Genomic DNA, 14,562 nt, shown 5'->3' on the forward strand with positions numbered 1-14,562 from the left:
GGGGTCTGATCAACCCTTTAATCTGTTTTACAGATAGTTTTCAAACTGAACTCGAAGATTAGATCTTTGCTAACTGGTCCAGGGGGCAAGATTGGGGAGTGTCTTATCACAGTCCTTGGTGTGGAAGTGAAGCTGTATTGCAGGTTGATTTTGGTGAAATTCAGGAGGGGTGAATGTAACAGATTAATCTGGTTCACGTATGAATTTAACCAAAACACCACCATTTTCCTCGTTTTGTGTGCTAATGTAATTGAATGTGTTCTGTTGTGTGTGAACGCAGAGTTCAGGTGTGTCTGCCTGACAAACGCTTATAATTGTTTAATTTGTATCCAGTCTTGGGAGAAAAACGCCTATTATTTATTGCTTTTTGCTTATTTTGTATCAGTGTATGCAACAGCTTATTGTTTTTATTTATTTTATAATACAGTAAAGAGCTTGAGACCCAGTACTGCCTCTTGCCTCATGAATGTCGCCACACACGTATCTCTAGCCAGAACACAACGCAGAGGAAAAACACACTGGTTACACATACGGGACTCTTGTAGAGTAGCATCTACATAACGGGGCTAGGAAGTAGCCTACTTTTTTCTTTTCTTTTCATGACTTCTGGCCTGGCTCGCCTGGGAAGCAGGCGAGGGCACCCGAGTGCAGTCCGCCAATCAGAGGCAGAGAGGGACGGGTCATGCCTTCGCCATCATGGGGATGGGGATGGGGTGGGGATGGGGATGGGGTGGGGATGGGGATGGGGTGGGGGTGGGGATGGGGGGGGTGGTCGCATTCCGAACAGGGTGTGTTTGCTGGGAAGTTAGCTTAGCAATTTAGCGTTAACTTAGCACACACACGACATGAACACAGTCTACAAATTTACTTCGTGTGGAAATCTCTCCTGTTGTTCACAACATGCAACATGTCATTCTTCTCACAGACTATAGTGCACACAATCAAAGAAAACAAATGAACGTTACATGTTTGTGTACTCTGAAAATCAAATTCTCCATACCATCGGTCTTCCTCTGTTGCTCTGTCCGCGGCGTCTCTTATCCGGGCTGAAACTGCAGAAACCACACAACTGCAAAGAACTTTTATGGAAAGAACTGACAGCTCCATATTGCCCCATTGCAACATCAGCGCCCAGCAGCCTCCGCCATTTTTTATTTTTGGAAGCGTGACAGCGCCAAAAGAACCTCGCACAGGCTCGCAGTGGTCAGCTGTGGTAGCGCGGGCCCCTATAATCAGCCTCTCTAAACAGTAACTCAACGGGAGAACACTCTAAATTTCGTGGATTCACATCTTTTCTGGGCGTACTGCAAATCTTGACTGAAGTGGTGTAGTGCAGGGATGTAAAACAACAACCATATTGTGGAAACTAAGCAAAATTTTTCATTTTCTTTGTTTAGTCTTTTCAAGATAAATAGCTAATGCGGCTGTCGTCCACTCCGTCAGAAGTGCGTTGCCGTGGTTTTAACCTCGGGTCCTTTGCATTTACTATTTATCTTGAAAAAACTAAAAGAAAAAAACGAAAAATTTTGCTTAGTTTCCACAATATGGTTGTTGTTTTACATCCCTGCACTACACCACTTCAATCAAGATTTACAGTACGCCCAGAAAAGATGTGAATCCACGAAATTTAGAGTGTTCTCCCGTTGAGTTACTGTTTAGAGAGGCTGATTATAGGGGCCCGCGCTACCGCAGCTGACCACTGCGAGGCGCATTCTGTTTCAAAAAATGGCCGGTGTGTCCTCTCTTTCCTTCCATGCTCTTTGACAACTGCCCTGCGTGCCCTTCTTCTTTAATGGCTTTCCGGCAGACTGGATGCCTTGCGGCACATTGCTGCCTCTCACAGGTCGGGAATATAATTGCTGTTCATAGTGTTTCTATTTCCACAGGAGTAATGAAGTAATCCTGTAGCAGCGATGCTTTCACAGTCATTGCCTGATTCTCAGTGAGATTCAGCAGGCTCTGCATTGAAACGGTGTTTAATTGTGCCCAGGCTTACAGCCTTTCTCTTTCTGCGTGTAACTCACTGAACTGTTGCATTCCATTTAGCTAGCCCTTCGTGCCCACATACATGGTTTACATACATGGTTTACATACATGGCTGGTTTAGATGATTTCCAGGTAAATTTGTTTTCATCATTCAAAGCAGACTATAAACTCCATCAATGAACTAGTAAAGTACCATGGACTTTTATGTTTAATCTGTGTGTGTGTGTGTGTGTGTGTGTGTGTGTGTGTGTGTGTGTGTGTGTTTACTATTCATAGTGACATATTTAACTGGGAGTAGGCTACATAAACCTCCATAAAATAGCTTACACAAGTATTGTTACTTCAGTGAAAATTAACTAAAGTACAAGTTAAATTACTAGTCCAGGAAATTAAATTAATTTGTTTCCCTCAATCATGTATCTTTCCAAGTTTGCTCTCTTATTTCAAAACATAGCCAGGCGCGCATGCTTCTTATTGTATATTGTAGGCTACTAATTTTCTACCATTATTTTCTCTGGGTCTGTATTAAGATGATAATTTATTCAGTTATTTGGATAGACCTGAGAGACTAAAGTGGAGACTGTTGGATGATGGGAGCTACTTGGTGAGGACTATACTGTAGATCTTTCTTATCCTATGTTTTGAAGAAAAATATTTATAATATCTGGAGTATATAAAAAATGGTACCCAATAAACACAACAAAAAGAAAAAGTCTCATGAAAAAGGTGTTGGTTGATAAGGCCACAGAGAGTTCGAGTGAGTAAATTTATCATGAATAATGCTCATTTTATTATGAACAAAAATAGGTGTTTAAGAGTTGGTGTGTTTTTATGTGCGTCAATGGGTCGGCGTGGTGGAGTACTCATTGGTTGGTTGTGGTGTCCTGGTCTGGGTAAAAAAGTCCAGGGCCGTTTTTAGAGTCCCAGTCCGGAGGAAAAGACATGGGTCCCAGGTCCTTTCCTCCTTTTACTATTTTAATGAGGGACACTAAATGCTTACACGCCTAGTTAGTCATGTTTATTAACAGTTTAAGGTTACTGTCTGCAAGTCAATTGTAGGACTTTCTTTCCCCTCTAAGCCATTTCTCACTAAGGAAAATAATCCTATCCTATCCTTATTATAAAAGGGAGCATGTGGGCAATGTTTCTCTCTCTGTCTGTTTCAATTTTTGTGCCGGCCACAGCTGTCATCCGTGATGTCATCAGTGATGTCATAGCTGCGTATGCGACATGAAGTGGGTGAGCTGCAGGGCGGGTGAGCCTAGGAATCGAGCGCTTGTAATAAGAATAAGAAGTGTCCATGTGCGTGAGCAGAATTTTGGCCAGCCACAGCTATGCCGTCTTACGTGCGATCGGGCTGAAACTTTCAGGAAGTGTAAAGAGCACCCGTGCAGGTGACCTAACGGAGCCGGATTTCTTACTTAGATAATTGCCCTAATTACCTAATGATGTGATGTCATCAGGTGTGATGTCATCCTTCCTGGTGCCTATAGAGCAGACGAGGCGGCGTAGCGGCCACTCTGCGTATGTGATGCGCAGTGGGCAAGGTGCAGGGCGGGCGAGCTTAGGAATCGAGCGCACGTAGCTCGCTAGATTGCTAGTCTAAAATTCCAAAATGTTATAACCTCTCTTTAAATCATTATGCATATTGAATATGGTGGGATTCTACTTCAACACAGACCATGGAGCCATATTGTTGAACAAGAACCATTTATTCACACACTGTATGAGAGTTAAAACAAGCCTGAGAGAGAGGTGGAGGGCGCTGGGGCGGTGGAGTGGGAGTGGGGGGTTAAATAATAGCAATAACTCATACAAATGATTTGAATGGCTGTTTGCACTTGAAGAGAACTACAAAGTGTGTGTGTGTGTGTGTGTGTGTGTGTGTGTGTGTGTGTGTGTGTGTGTGTGTGTGTGTGTGTGTGTGTGTGCGCGTGTGTGTGTGTGTGTGTGTGTGTGTGTGTGTGTGTGCGTGTGTGCGTGTGTGTCCGCCTGGCTGTCAGAGTTACGGCCTCCGGAGGGAGGCCAGGGTGCAGAAGGAGAGATTCAATGTTCAGTCACATTCAGTTTAAACAAGAAATACCGATACATCTCAATTCAAAATATGCTGTCATTTTGTCCTCCACTCAGTCTTTCACTCCACCTTGTTTTTATGATTCCTGTAAAAATCTCTTTTTAATGCTCTGTCCTCCTATTCTCTCTCCAGTGAATAGGTCAGTGGTAGCTGTGAGTTTGCTCCAGTGCTGCGTTCACTATTTAAACTGAACTACACAAACTTGGCCAGACTACACACAACAGCGCACGTAAAAATGTTTCCCCTGTACAAAATCCATCTTAAAAATATACACAGACAAACATACAATGGCACACTTTGCTTAGCAATGAACAAGGGACAGAGGAACGGGCTTCTGAAATAAGCACAGACCATTCAGAGACACGCATGCTTGTGTGCGTGCACATCACATACACGCAGGGCCGGAGCCAGGGATTTCGGGCCCCATGAAAGGAGATCACATCGGGCCCACGGATGGCGGAAAATTTTGGCCATTTGGGGCCCCTGTCAGTCAAGGGCCCTTGGAATCGTCCACACTTTCCCCCCCCCTGGCTACGGCCCTGCATACACGCATACACTCGGGCACACACACACTTATAAAAAAAGAAAAGAAAAAGAGAGCAGAATATCAGCAGACTATTAACTATAACCGCCCAGGACACATAGCCTACAGCTACCTCGCTGAACTGCTGCTGCGCCTGTTGGTGCCACAAGGCAGCGCTGCTGCTGTGGAGCTGCCTTCCAGTAAACTGAGACGCAGCCGAGCTGCTGCTTTAGTGCTGTCTATGTTTCTGTGACCTTACGCGTCACGGCAGCCAAGACAAATGTTAACATGGTAGAGCTGCACTGCTCAGGTAGGCTGTGTGGCTGCTCTAACCTGTTAACATGGTAGAGCCACACTGCTCAGGTAGGCTGTGTGGCTGCTCTAACCTGTTAACATGGTAGAGCCACACTGCTCAGGTAGGCTGTGTGGCAGCTCTAACCTGTTAACATGGCAGAGCCACACTGCTCACGCAGGCTGTGTGGCAGCTCTAACCTGTTAACACGGGCGCCGAAATGAGAAACAACAGGTTCTGCCACTGCTGTGTGTCCCGGGCGTCAGATGAAAATGTGTGGGGCTCGGCTCAGTGCATTATGGCTTGGGGGGGGGCAGGGGGACAGGGAGCGTTGACAACAGGCAGTAGACGGTAAAAAAAACAATGCCTCTGGCCACGGCGGAGGCATACAAACATGGTGGTAATTCTTTTCATATATTCCAACACAAACCCGACCATCACACGTAGCTCCGCCTCCCACAAAGCACGCCACACTCACACTGACAGAAGTGCTGAAGAGCCTCTACCCACAGCCATCACAAAACGGTGATTATCGATTTTTTTCTCAATTTAGTCTTTAAGTCTTTTAAAGCCGACAGCTCTGTGTTTGTGTACATGAACCAGTCCGTCAACAAAAGCCATTCCTTTGTGTGCCATCTTTTAAATAATTCTCCTCCTAGACTTGGCGAACCGTGTGTATTTGTGCACTTTTGTGTGTATGTGTGGAGAAGGAGAAATGAAATAGCATTGTGCAGTAGTTCCAGGTTCCACTGTTTTGGGTCCATTCTCTCCCCTACAGTTACACAAAGTGACACATCTAGTATCTCACAGCGCAAAAGCACGCTCTCTTGAGAGAGAGTCTCTGGAATAGGCATAAATATCTAGTAGTTGATGTGTGTGTGTGTGTGTGTGTGTGTGTGTGTGTGTGTGTGTGTGTGTGCGTGCGTGTGTGTGCGCGCGCGCATGTTTGTGTGCAAAAGAGAAAAGTAACTGTGTGTTTAAGCACAGTGACATAGAGGCGTAAAAAAGTAGGAGTGTTTGTGAACGAGGGGAGAAGGTGAGTGAGGAGTGTAGGTTCAGTTCTTTGGGGCATAAAGCGGTCCAGTCCATCCCACCTCTCCTCATCCCATCCTCCCCTCTCCTCCAAAAGCTGCCCGCTCTTCCTCCTACATCCTCCTTCTTTTTGCCCAAACACACATCGTCAGCCCGCTCCTTCGTTTCGTGTAAGTGGGCATGTTATTTTGCGTTGGGCTCATTTCTCCAGAGTCACACGAAGGAGGAGAATCCCGTGACGGGGGTGCGCGACCCCGGGGGGTTGGTGTTGGGGTTGACGTGCGTGTGTGCCGGCTGGCCCGTGGGTGTGTACGCGCCGCCCGTGCTATGCTGGGTGACCACGGTCTGGTAGTAGGGCTCCGTGTCCGCCGTGGCGCACTCCTCGTAGCCGAAGGGAGCGCCGAGCCCCTTCAGGCCTTTGGGCTGCCGCTTCCAGGAGTTGTAGTAGGTGGGGTCACTCATGTAGTGGTTGACGAAGGAGTGCTTCGGCTGCTCGTCCTCGTAGTCACTGTCTGTTAACTAGACACACACAGAGACACACACACACACACACACACACACGCACACGCACGCACGCACACACACACACACACACACACACACACACACACACACACACACACACACAGTGGGGTTAGAAGTTGACATTTGATGAGAGAGAAACAAAGGCCCCTTTTAGACAGCGTGTTCAAGCCGGGATCATTGTGCCTTGCCGTCCTGTATACTCCCTATAAGAATATTATAAGCTAGTGATAGGCTACTAGCCTACAGAACACATCCTGTATACTCCCTATAGGAATATTATAAGCTAGTGATAGGCTACTAGTCTACATAACACATCCTGTATACTCCCTATAGTAATATTATAAGCTAGTGATAGGCTACTAGCCTACAGAACACATCCTGTATACTCCCTATAAGAATATTATAAGCTAGTGATAGGCTACTAGTCTACATAACACATCGTGTATACTCCCTATAGGAATATTATAAGCTAGTGATAGGCTACTAGCCTACAGAACACATCCTGTATACTCCCTATAGGAATATTATAAGCTAGTGATAGGCTACTAGTCTACAGAACACATCCTGTATACTCCCTATAAGAATATTATAAGCTAGTGATAGGCTACTAGCCTACAGAACACATCCTGTATACTCCCTATAGGAATATTATAAGCTAGTGATAGGCTACTAGCCTACAGAACACATCCTGTATACTCCCTATAGGAATATTATAAGCTAGTGATAGGCTACTAGCCTACAGAACACATCCTGTATACTCCCTATAGGAATATTATAAGCTAGTGATAGGCTACTAGCCTACAGAACACATCCTGTATACTCCCTATAGGAATATTATAAGCTAGTGATAGGCTACTAGCCTACAGAACACGTCCTGTATACTCCCTATAGGAATAGTATGAGCTAGTGATAGGCTACTAGCCTACAGAACACGTCCTGTATACTCTCTATAGGAATAGTATGAGCTAGTGATAGGCTACTAGCCTACATAACACATCTTGTATACTCTCTATAGGAATAGTATGAGCTAGTGATAGGCTACTAGCCTACAGAACACATCCTGTATACTCCCTATAGGAATAGTATGAGCTAGTGATAGGCTACTAGCCTACAGAACACATCTTGTATACTCTCTATAGGAATAGTATGAGCTAGTGATAGGCTACTAGCCTACAGAACACATCCTGTATACTCCCTATAGGAATAGTATGAGCTAGTGATAGGCTACTAGCCTACAGAACACATCCTGTATACTCCCTATAGGAATAGTATGAGCTAGTGATAGGCTACTAGCCTACAGAACACGTCCTGTATACTCCTTATAAGAATATTATAAGCTAGTGATAGGCTACTAGCCTACAGAACACATCCTGTATACTCCCTATAGGAATAGTATGAGCTAGTGATAGGCTACTAGCCTACAGAACACATCCTGTATACTCCTTATAAGAATATTATAAGCTAGTGATAGGCTACTAGCCTACAGAACACATCCTGTATACTCCCTATAGGAATAGTATGAGCTAGTGATAGGCTACTAGCCTACAGAACACATCCTGTATACTCCCTATAGGGATATTATAAGCTAGTGATAGGCTACTAGCCTACAGAACACGAAAATATGGTGATATGTTCACTAAATCACTAGTGAGTGCCAGTATCGCAGTATTAGACCTATTATAGGTATATTATAGGAATTATAGTGTTTGTCTTACAGCCATTACAGCAATAAAAAGGGGAAATGCTTGACATGAAATAAAAGCAGAAAGCAGCTGATCCATCACTGCAACAGGAGGGCCAGGAGGAATTCTCCATGCCTACACAGTTTATGAGTAGTAGGCTATATCTAGTAGGCTATATCATTTATGCTCAAACCACGTTGACATTAGTAGGTTGAATTAATGGACATAATAAGCTTAATGACCTGTCAAAAGACCTCTCTTGCTGCTTTCTCCTAAAACCTCAGCAGCAGTTTCCACATAATTATTGTAGAGTACTGCAGGGATGACGCATTTTTGTAGGCTTAACCAGAAATCGCCGCCATGTTGGTTCTTAGGGGCAAAATGCTACAGTATGGGATTTTTAGAAGGGGTATTTCGGTTAAATGCATGAAATAAGATCTGTGGTTAACACAAGTTTATTGGAGTGTTAATTTGTGTTCAGCAGGATAATCTTCACAAATGAGGAGCACTTTTATGACTTTTGAAACATTTTCTGAAAATCACGTAAAACAAAAAAACGCATTTTACATGCCAAACGTGTAATCGCTTTAAAATGGAAAGATACCGTAAATTCCGGACTATAAGACGCACCGGTCTATAAGCCGCGGGACCAAAATTGACTATTTTTTTCTTCTATAAGCCGCACCGGTCTATAAGCCGCGGGTGTTTTGATGTTTAATTACCATATGAAAGGGTTCGTGCACAGAGAGGAATGTCGGGAAAGCGATGGCTGTTTGGGGAAGCTCCCATTTATTAACATTTCAACAAAACAAAACAAAAGTCAGGTCACTAATCCCCAGACAAAATCACACAACAATAGGCTATATGTGCAGCAAACCTGTAACCAGAGAAGTCAAGTCACTAATCCTCGTCTTCCTCTTCTTCCTGCGTACTGAAACCACCAAAGTCCTCATCTTCAGTGTCGGAAACGAACAGGTTCAGGGTGGCTTCGTCAACCACTCTCCTCTCTCCTTCATTGTCACTCAAAACCAACGAACTCCTCTTCATCACTGTCGGCATCGAACAGCCTCTGAAGCCTCTGACGGCCCTCAGCGCCAGCTGTGGCGGCGTCATTCTCTTCATCCCGCAGCAGTCCAGCGTTTTGGAACCCGTTGGTGATTGTGGATGTTTTCACACTCCTATAATATTCCGTGCTGAGACAGTTCCTCCTGCTGCACCGTCCAACGCCTCACCATTGACTCATCGATGCCCAGGTTACGCGCGGCTGCTCTGTTTCCCTCTTTTAATGCGAGATTGACTGCTTTCAACTTGAAAGCTGCCTCGTGTGAATTTCTGCGTACCTTCCCCATGGTAAGTGAGAGTGTTGCTTCTACTGCTCGTTCTCATGCTGTCGAGAACGAGCAAAGCTTTTTTTTGGTGAAAGAATCCTCCAGGGCGCTTCTTGTTAACAGTCCGAGTGAGTGGCAGGTCGAACGTCAAAGGCACTTCATCCATATTTATGATCTGCTCCGGTTCGATGGAATATTCCTTGATCTTCCTTTGTGTGAATTCGCCGAAGTTTGTGATTTTCTCCTGGTAGTCGGGGGAGGGAGTTGATGGCCGAGTGGCCGTTTGCTTACCGTAATTACCATATGTAAGTGGTCACGCACAGAGGGGATTGTCGGGATGGCTGTTTGAGGAAGCTCCCATTTACCGTATTACCGTAACATTTCAACAAAACAACATAACACAACACCACCGTTGTTTATTTTTACAGTGCACACAGTGTCCGCGGTGTGGTGAAAAGAGGGCAAGAGAGGAAATTAAAACAGAAGTGGATTTATAGTTAGAAAGAGTGCTAAAAAAGAGAGATTTTATTTGTATTTTTTTTTTTTTTTCTGAAAAAATCCATAGATAAGACGCACCGTTATATAAGCCGCAGGGGCCAAAAAACGGGAAAAAAGCCGCGGCTTATAGTCCGGAATTTACGGTACTCAGAGACCTAAATCCAAATGGATTGAAGAGATGTTTAGTGGTCTGGCACTAGAAAAACTGAAAGAGTTAGCGATTCAGCCCTGATCGCTGCACTAGCGCCGCCTTTGGTCAGTCGGTCAGGGCACCTGTTCGGGGAGGAAGGGAACTGATAATAGCGTGATCGTCCCATGTGCTACGTCCTGCCGGTGAAGCTCCCCGCCGTCAGGTGAAACGAAGTGGCTGGCAACTGCACATGTCTCGGCGGAAGCATGTGTGTGTCTATGGCTCTCCCCAGATCAGCAGAGGGGTTGCAGCGACCGGGGCGACAGGGGGAATTGGCCAAGTACAATTGGGGAGAAAATGGGGAAAGACATAGCAATTCAGATAGAAAAAGAGAGTGAGAGAGAGAGAGCTTACCTCTGACTCTGAGACCTCAGTGGGTTTCTCTGTGAGTGTGGTGCTTTCTGTTAGAACGGCGCCATTATAGTTATTACAGATGTCTTCATCAGAGTAGTGTAGACCGCCTGGACTGGGCCTCGGAGGAGACCTGGACACACGCACGCACACACGCGCGCACGCACGCACGCATGCACGCACACACACACACGCGCACACACACACACACACACACACACACACACACACACACACATACACGCGCGCGTACAGTAAATCAGAGATCATTTTGAGGAAAGTTGTGTGTGTGTGTGTGTGTGTGTGTGTGTGTGTGTGTGCGTGCGTGCATACCTGGTGCCATTCTTTTTCAAGAAAGAGTTCTTGGGGTTGAGCGTCCTGCTGTTGAGCTCCAGAGCAGTGAAGCCTCCGTTGTCCAGGGTTACAGACTCCTCCACCGTAGGTACATGCTTTCCTGGAGGGAACAGAGACACAGGGTAACAGACTCCTCCACTGTAGATACATGCTTTCCTGGAGGGAACAGAGACACAGGGTTACAGACTCCTCCACCGTAGATACATGCTTTCCTGGAGGGAACAGAGACACAGGGTTACAGACTCCTCCACCGTAGATACATGCTTTCCTGGAGGGAACAGAGACACAGGGTTACAGACTCCTCCACCGTAGATACATGCTTTCCTGGAGGGAACAGAGACACAGGGTTACAGACTCCTCCACCGTAGGTACATGCTTTCCTGGAGGGAACAGAGACACAGGGTTACAGACTCCTCCACCGTAGGTACATGCTTTCCTGGAGGGAACAGAGACACAGGGTAACAGACTCCTCCACTGTAGGTACATGCTTTCCTGGAGGGAACAGAGACACAGGGTTACAGACTCCTCCACCGTAGGTACATGCTTTCCTGGAGGGAACAGATACACAGGGTAACAGACTCCTCCACCGTAGGTACATGCCTTCCTGGAGGGAACAGAGACACAGGGTTACAGACTCCTCCACTGTAGATACATGCTTTCCTGGAGGGAACAGAGACACAGGGTTACAGACTCCTCCACCGTAGATACATGCTTTCCTGGAGGGAACAGATACACAGGGTTACAGACTCCTCCACTGTAGATACATGCTTTCCTGGAGGGAACAGAGACACAGGGTTACAGACTCCTCCACTGTAGATACATGCTTTCCTGGAGGGAACAGATACACAGGGTTACAGACTCCTCCACTGTAGAGTGTAGATACATGCTTTCCTGGAGGGAACAGATACACAGGGTTACAGACTCCTCCACTGTAGATACATGCTTTCCTGGAGGGAACAGAGACACAGCCAAATGGAATTAGACAGAATCAGCAAAGGTAAATGATTTGGGAAAAGTAACATCAAATAAAGCAGAGATATGTGGGACCGAGGCTGAGATTTTCTTTCCATATAACATTCATTGATATTGTTTCTCTTGCAGTACACTGCGTTTATGGTTCAATCTCCTGTTTTATTCATAGAATATTTCGCTGTTCTCTGGCCTGAGAATAATCCAAGAAACAAGCAAAACTAGAATGACTCATCGGGCTCCCTTGGTGACACCCAAACAGATGTCTCCATAATTCATACACTAACGATTCTGCATAAACTGGAACAGTGGGGAAACCATGCAACTCCTCAATATGGGAGAAATGTTATTTTTTAGACCAAGGTGCTGGTGTTGATTTAAGGTATTTTGACACAGCATTTGGTCCCTATGAATTCCATTCAATCTTTGATCACCAGTGGTGGCTAGTTTTCGCTGATGTTTTGTGTGGTGTGAATCCCTCCACTACTCTGTTACCACTTTCAGACAGACACGGTTCTGGTTCTGGCTCTGGTTCCGTTCTGGAGTCTCAGAACCTTGGTGCTTTCTGGCGACCCGCCCGCGTTCACACCAGTTTGAGCGGAAGCAAAGTGGGAGGACATTATTCGGTAGTCCTTCAGTTTTTTAAGTTTATTAATTATTTGGTCTGGCGTTCGAGTGAACCCAGCCTTGGCCATCTCTTCCGCAAGTTCGGCATATGACTTGCTCTTTCTTGTACTGCTTTCTAGCTTTTCTTGAGATTCGGTAGATGCCCAAATCGCCATTAAACATTTTATTTTCTCAGCAGACCACTACAAATGATTTTTCTCCATGTTGTTACTGCCTTCTTCTCCTTCTTGCTCATTTTCACAGCCTAGAATAAGACACGCCCACCGATGATGTCACGGTTCCCAAGGAAAAAACAACTATCTTTTGGTTCCGCTGAGAACCAACTTCTCAGGTTCCGAACCAATTATTTTTTCGGTCTGAACGCGCCGGCCGGTTCAAATTTGGGTTCGGGAACCGGAACCGGCACGGAGCCCTGCCGGTGTGAAAGCCCTATGTCTGAAAACGGATGAAAGCTTTAGAAGATTAGACAGTGCCCCGGGCAATATGTCAGGAAAGGAAAGGAGGGAAAGAAAACTGTATATTAAAACAATTTTTAACTAAAAAAAATAAGAAAGCTGCAAAGACAAAGAAAGTTGATTTATGCTCTTTATTTAATGTTTTCATTTAGAAATTCCCCTCTGGCTCTAATGCAATTGTCTGCATTAATGACATCTTTATTTGTTCGTGATTGTTTTGTCTGTATTTCTGTTTTCCTTTCGATGTAATATCGACCGTCAATAAAGATGTATTTTTTATGTCTAACCCTCCCCCCGAAGAAGAAGAAGAAGAAGAAGAAGAAGCAGATGCACAGACCTGTGCTGCAGGCCTTGTACTTGTTGCTGTGTCCGTGCAGCATCAGTGTGAAGACCAGCACCAGGATGAGGATGAGTCCCACCAGAGCCATGACAAGCAGGAACCACCACTCCTCATAGAACGGACGCTCCGACAGCGCTGCAGGCACAGAGGAGGGGGCACAGCCAGGCCTTTTACACACAGTACTTTATGATTTCCTTAGATTTCCATTGTTTTTATTATCAGCTATAGAAGAATGGAAACAATAGCATAGCTTTGTTTTAAAGAGATACTCAACACTTTTTTCTGCTGAAAATCAATATATATTGGAAATTAGCTGTGTTTTTGAGGAATCCAGGTCAAACTGCCTAGGCCCAATCCCCGACCTTCCCCAACTCCCACTCCCACGGAGGCAGCGCCTGTGTCACGGCCACTACCACGCCCGTAATGCCTTGTACTTGTACAATGAGTGCAGCTATAGTGCGATTGACTCTGCCTCTAGATGGCAGCAGACACTAAGACACATCACAGCAACAGCAGTCACTTCCTACTACAGTAGATTGTATGGAATTAAGTAGTAATCCAGTCAAATTCAAATCAGACAAGTTGGATCATCCTGCTAAGTTTGGCCATCTCCTTTTTTTCAATAAGAATAATCTCCGGTGTGCGTGTGTGTGTGCGTGTATTCTGTCCTCAACTTTGTTTTATGTGCAATAGCGCCATCTAGTGAGCTTATTATGTCCTCTACTTAGATTTATTTATATAGTGCCATCTAGTGGTTTTATCTGTGTTGCACACAGGAGAAGTTAAGAGAGGAGGAGACAGTAAAACTAGCCAATAAGAGGGCAGACAATTTGATTGGCAACAGAATCAACCAATAGAAAACCATACAATTCTTCTTCTTCTACAGTTCTACCTCAATTTAGTCTCACAGGAAACAGTCTTTTAGTTTGCCAGCCATGCACATGGCCATGCACCAACTCCAGAAGAATACCTTTGCAATCCTCACTTGATACGCTTAAGAAAGCAATGGCTGTAAGTTTATTTTGTTTACTTTATGCTTAGAATCATATATTGAAGAGTATTTCTGATGGATGATGTTTGACACTGTTGTATTTTGTGAATGTTCTGTTTGCCAGCATTTAGGTGTGTTGTAGCACAGATAATATACAGTGAATATTATTTGCAGTAGCTCTAGCTGGGTCTAAGTATATTGTTGTATATTTCACCCTACATTGCACTGTATCAGAAGATGTGTTTATTACTATCTACATTTATTTGTTTAGAGCACCTGTTGTAATGATAGTAGCTCTGTGGTGACTCTGTAAAATACAGTAATTTTCTGTATCTTTCTTTTCTG

The 14,562-nt window shown here is 44.9% G+C and overlaps 1 protein-coding gene across 1 annotated transcript in view; it reads right to left on the reverse strand.

Annotated features, from left to right (window-relative positions):
* Positions 1-6,120: 6,120 nt before the first annotated feature.
* LOC310793861 (protein sidekick-1-like) overlaps positions 6,121-14,562 on the reverse strand; it is a gene marked incomplete at both ends in the record, with an annotated part of 384,133 nt that continues 375,691 nt past the window's right edge. Inside the window, 4 exons of the mRNA XM_083655753.1 lie at positions 6,121-6,426; positions 10,485-10,614; positions 10,815-10,935; positions 13,224-13,361. Coding sequence (XP_083511879.1) covers positions 6,121-6,426; positions 10,485-10,614; positions 10,815-10,935; positions 13,224-13,361 — 695 coding nt within the window. The remainder of the gene's footprint in view (positions 6,427-10,484; positions 10,615-10,814; positions 10,936-13,223; positions 13,362-14,562) is intronic.

The sequence above is a fragment of the Poromitra crassiceps genome, assembly GCF_964638095.1.
Source record: "Poromitra crassiceps genome assembly, chromosome: 19".
Classification (NCBI taxonomy): Eukaryota; Metazoa; Chordata; class Actinopteri; order Beryciformes; family Melamphaidae; genus Poromitra; species Poromitra crassiceps.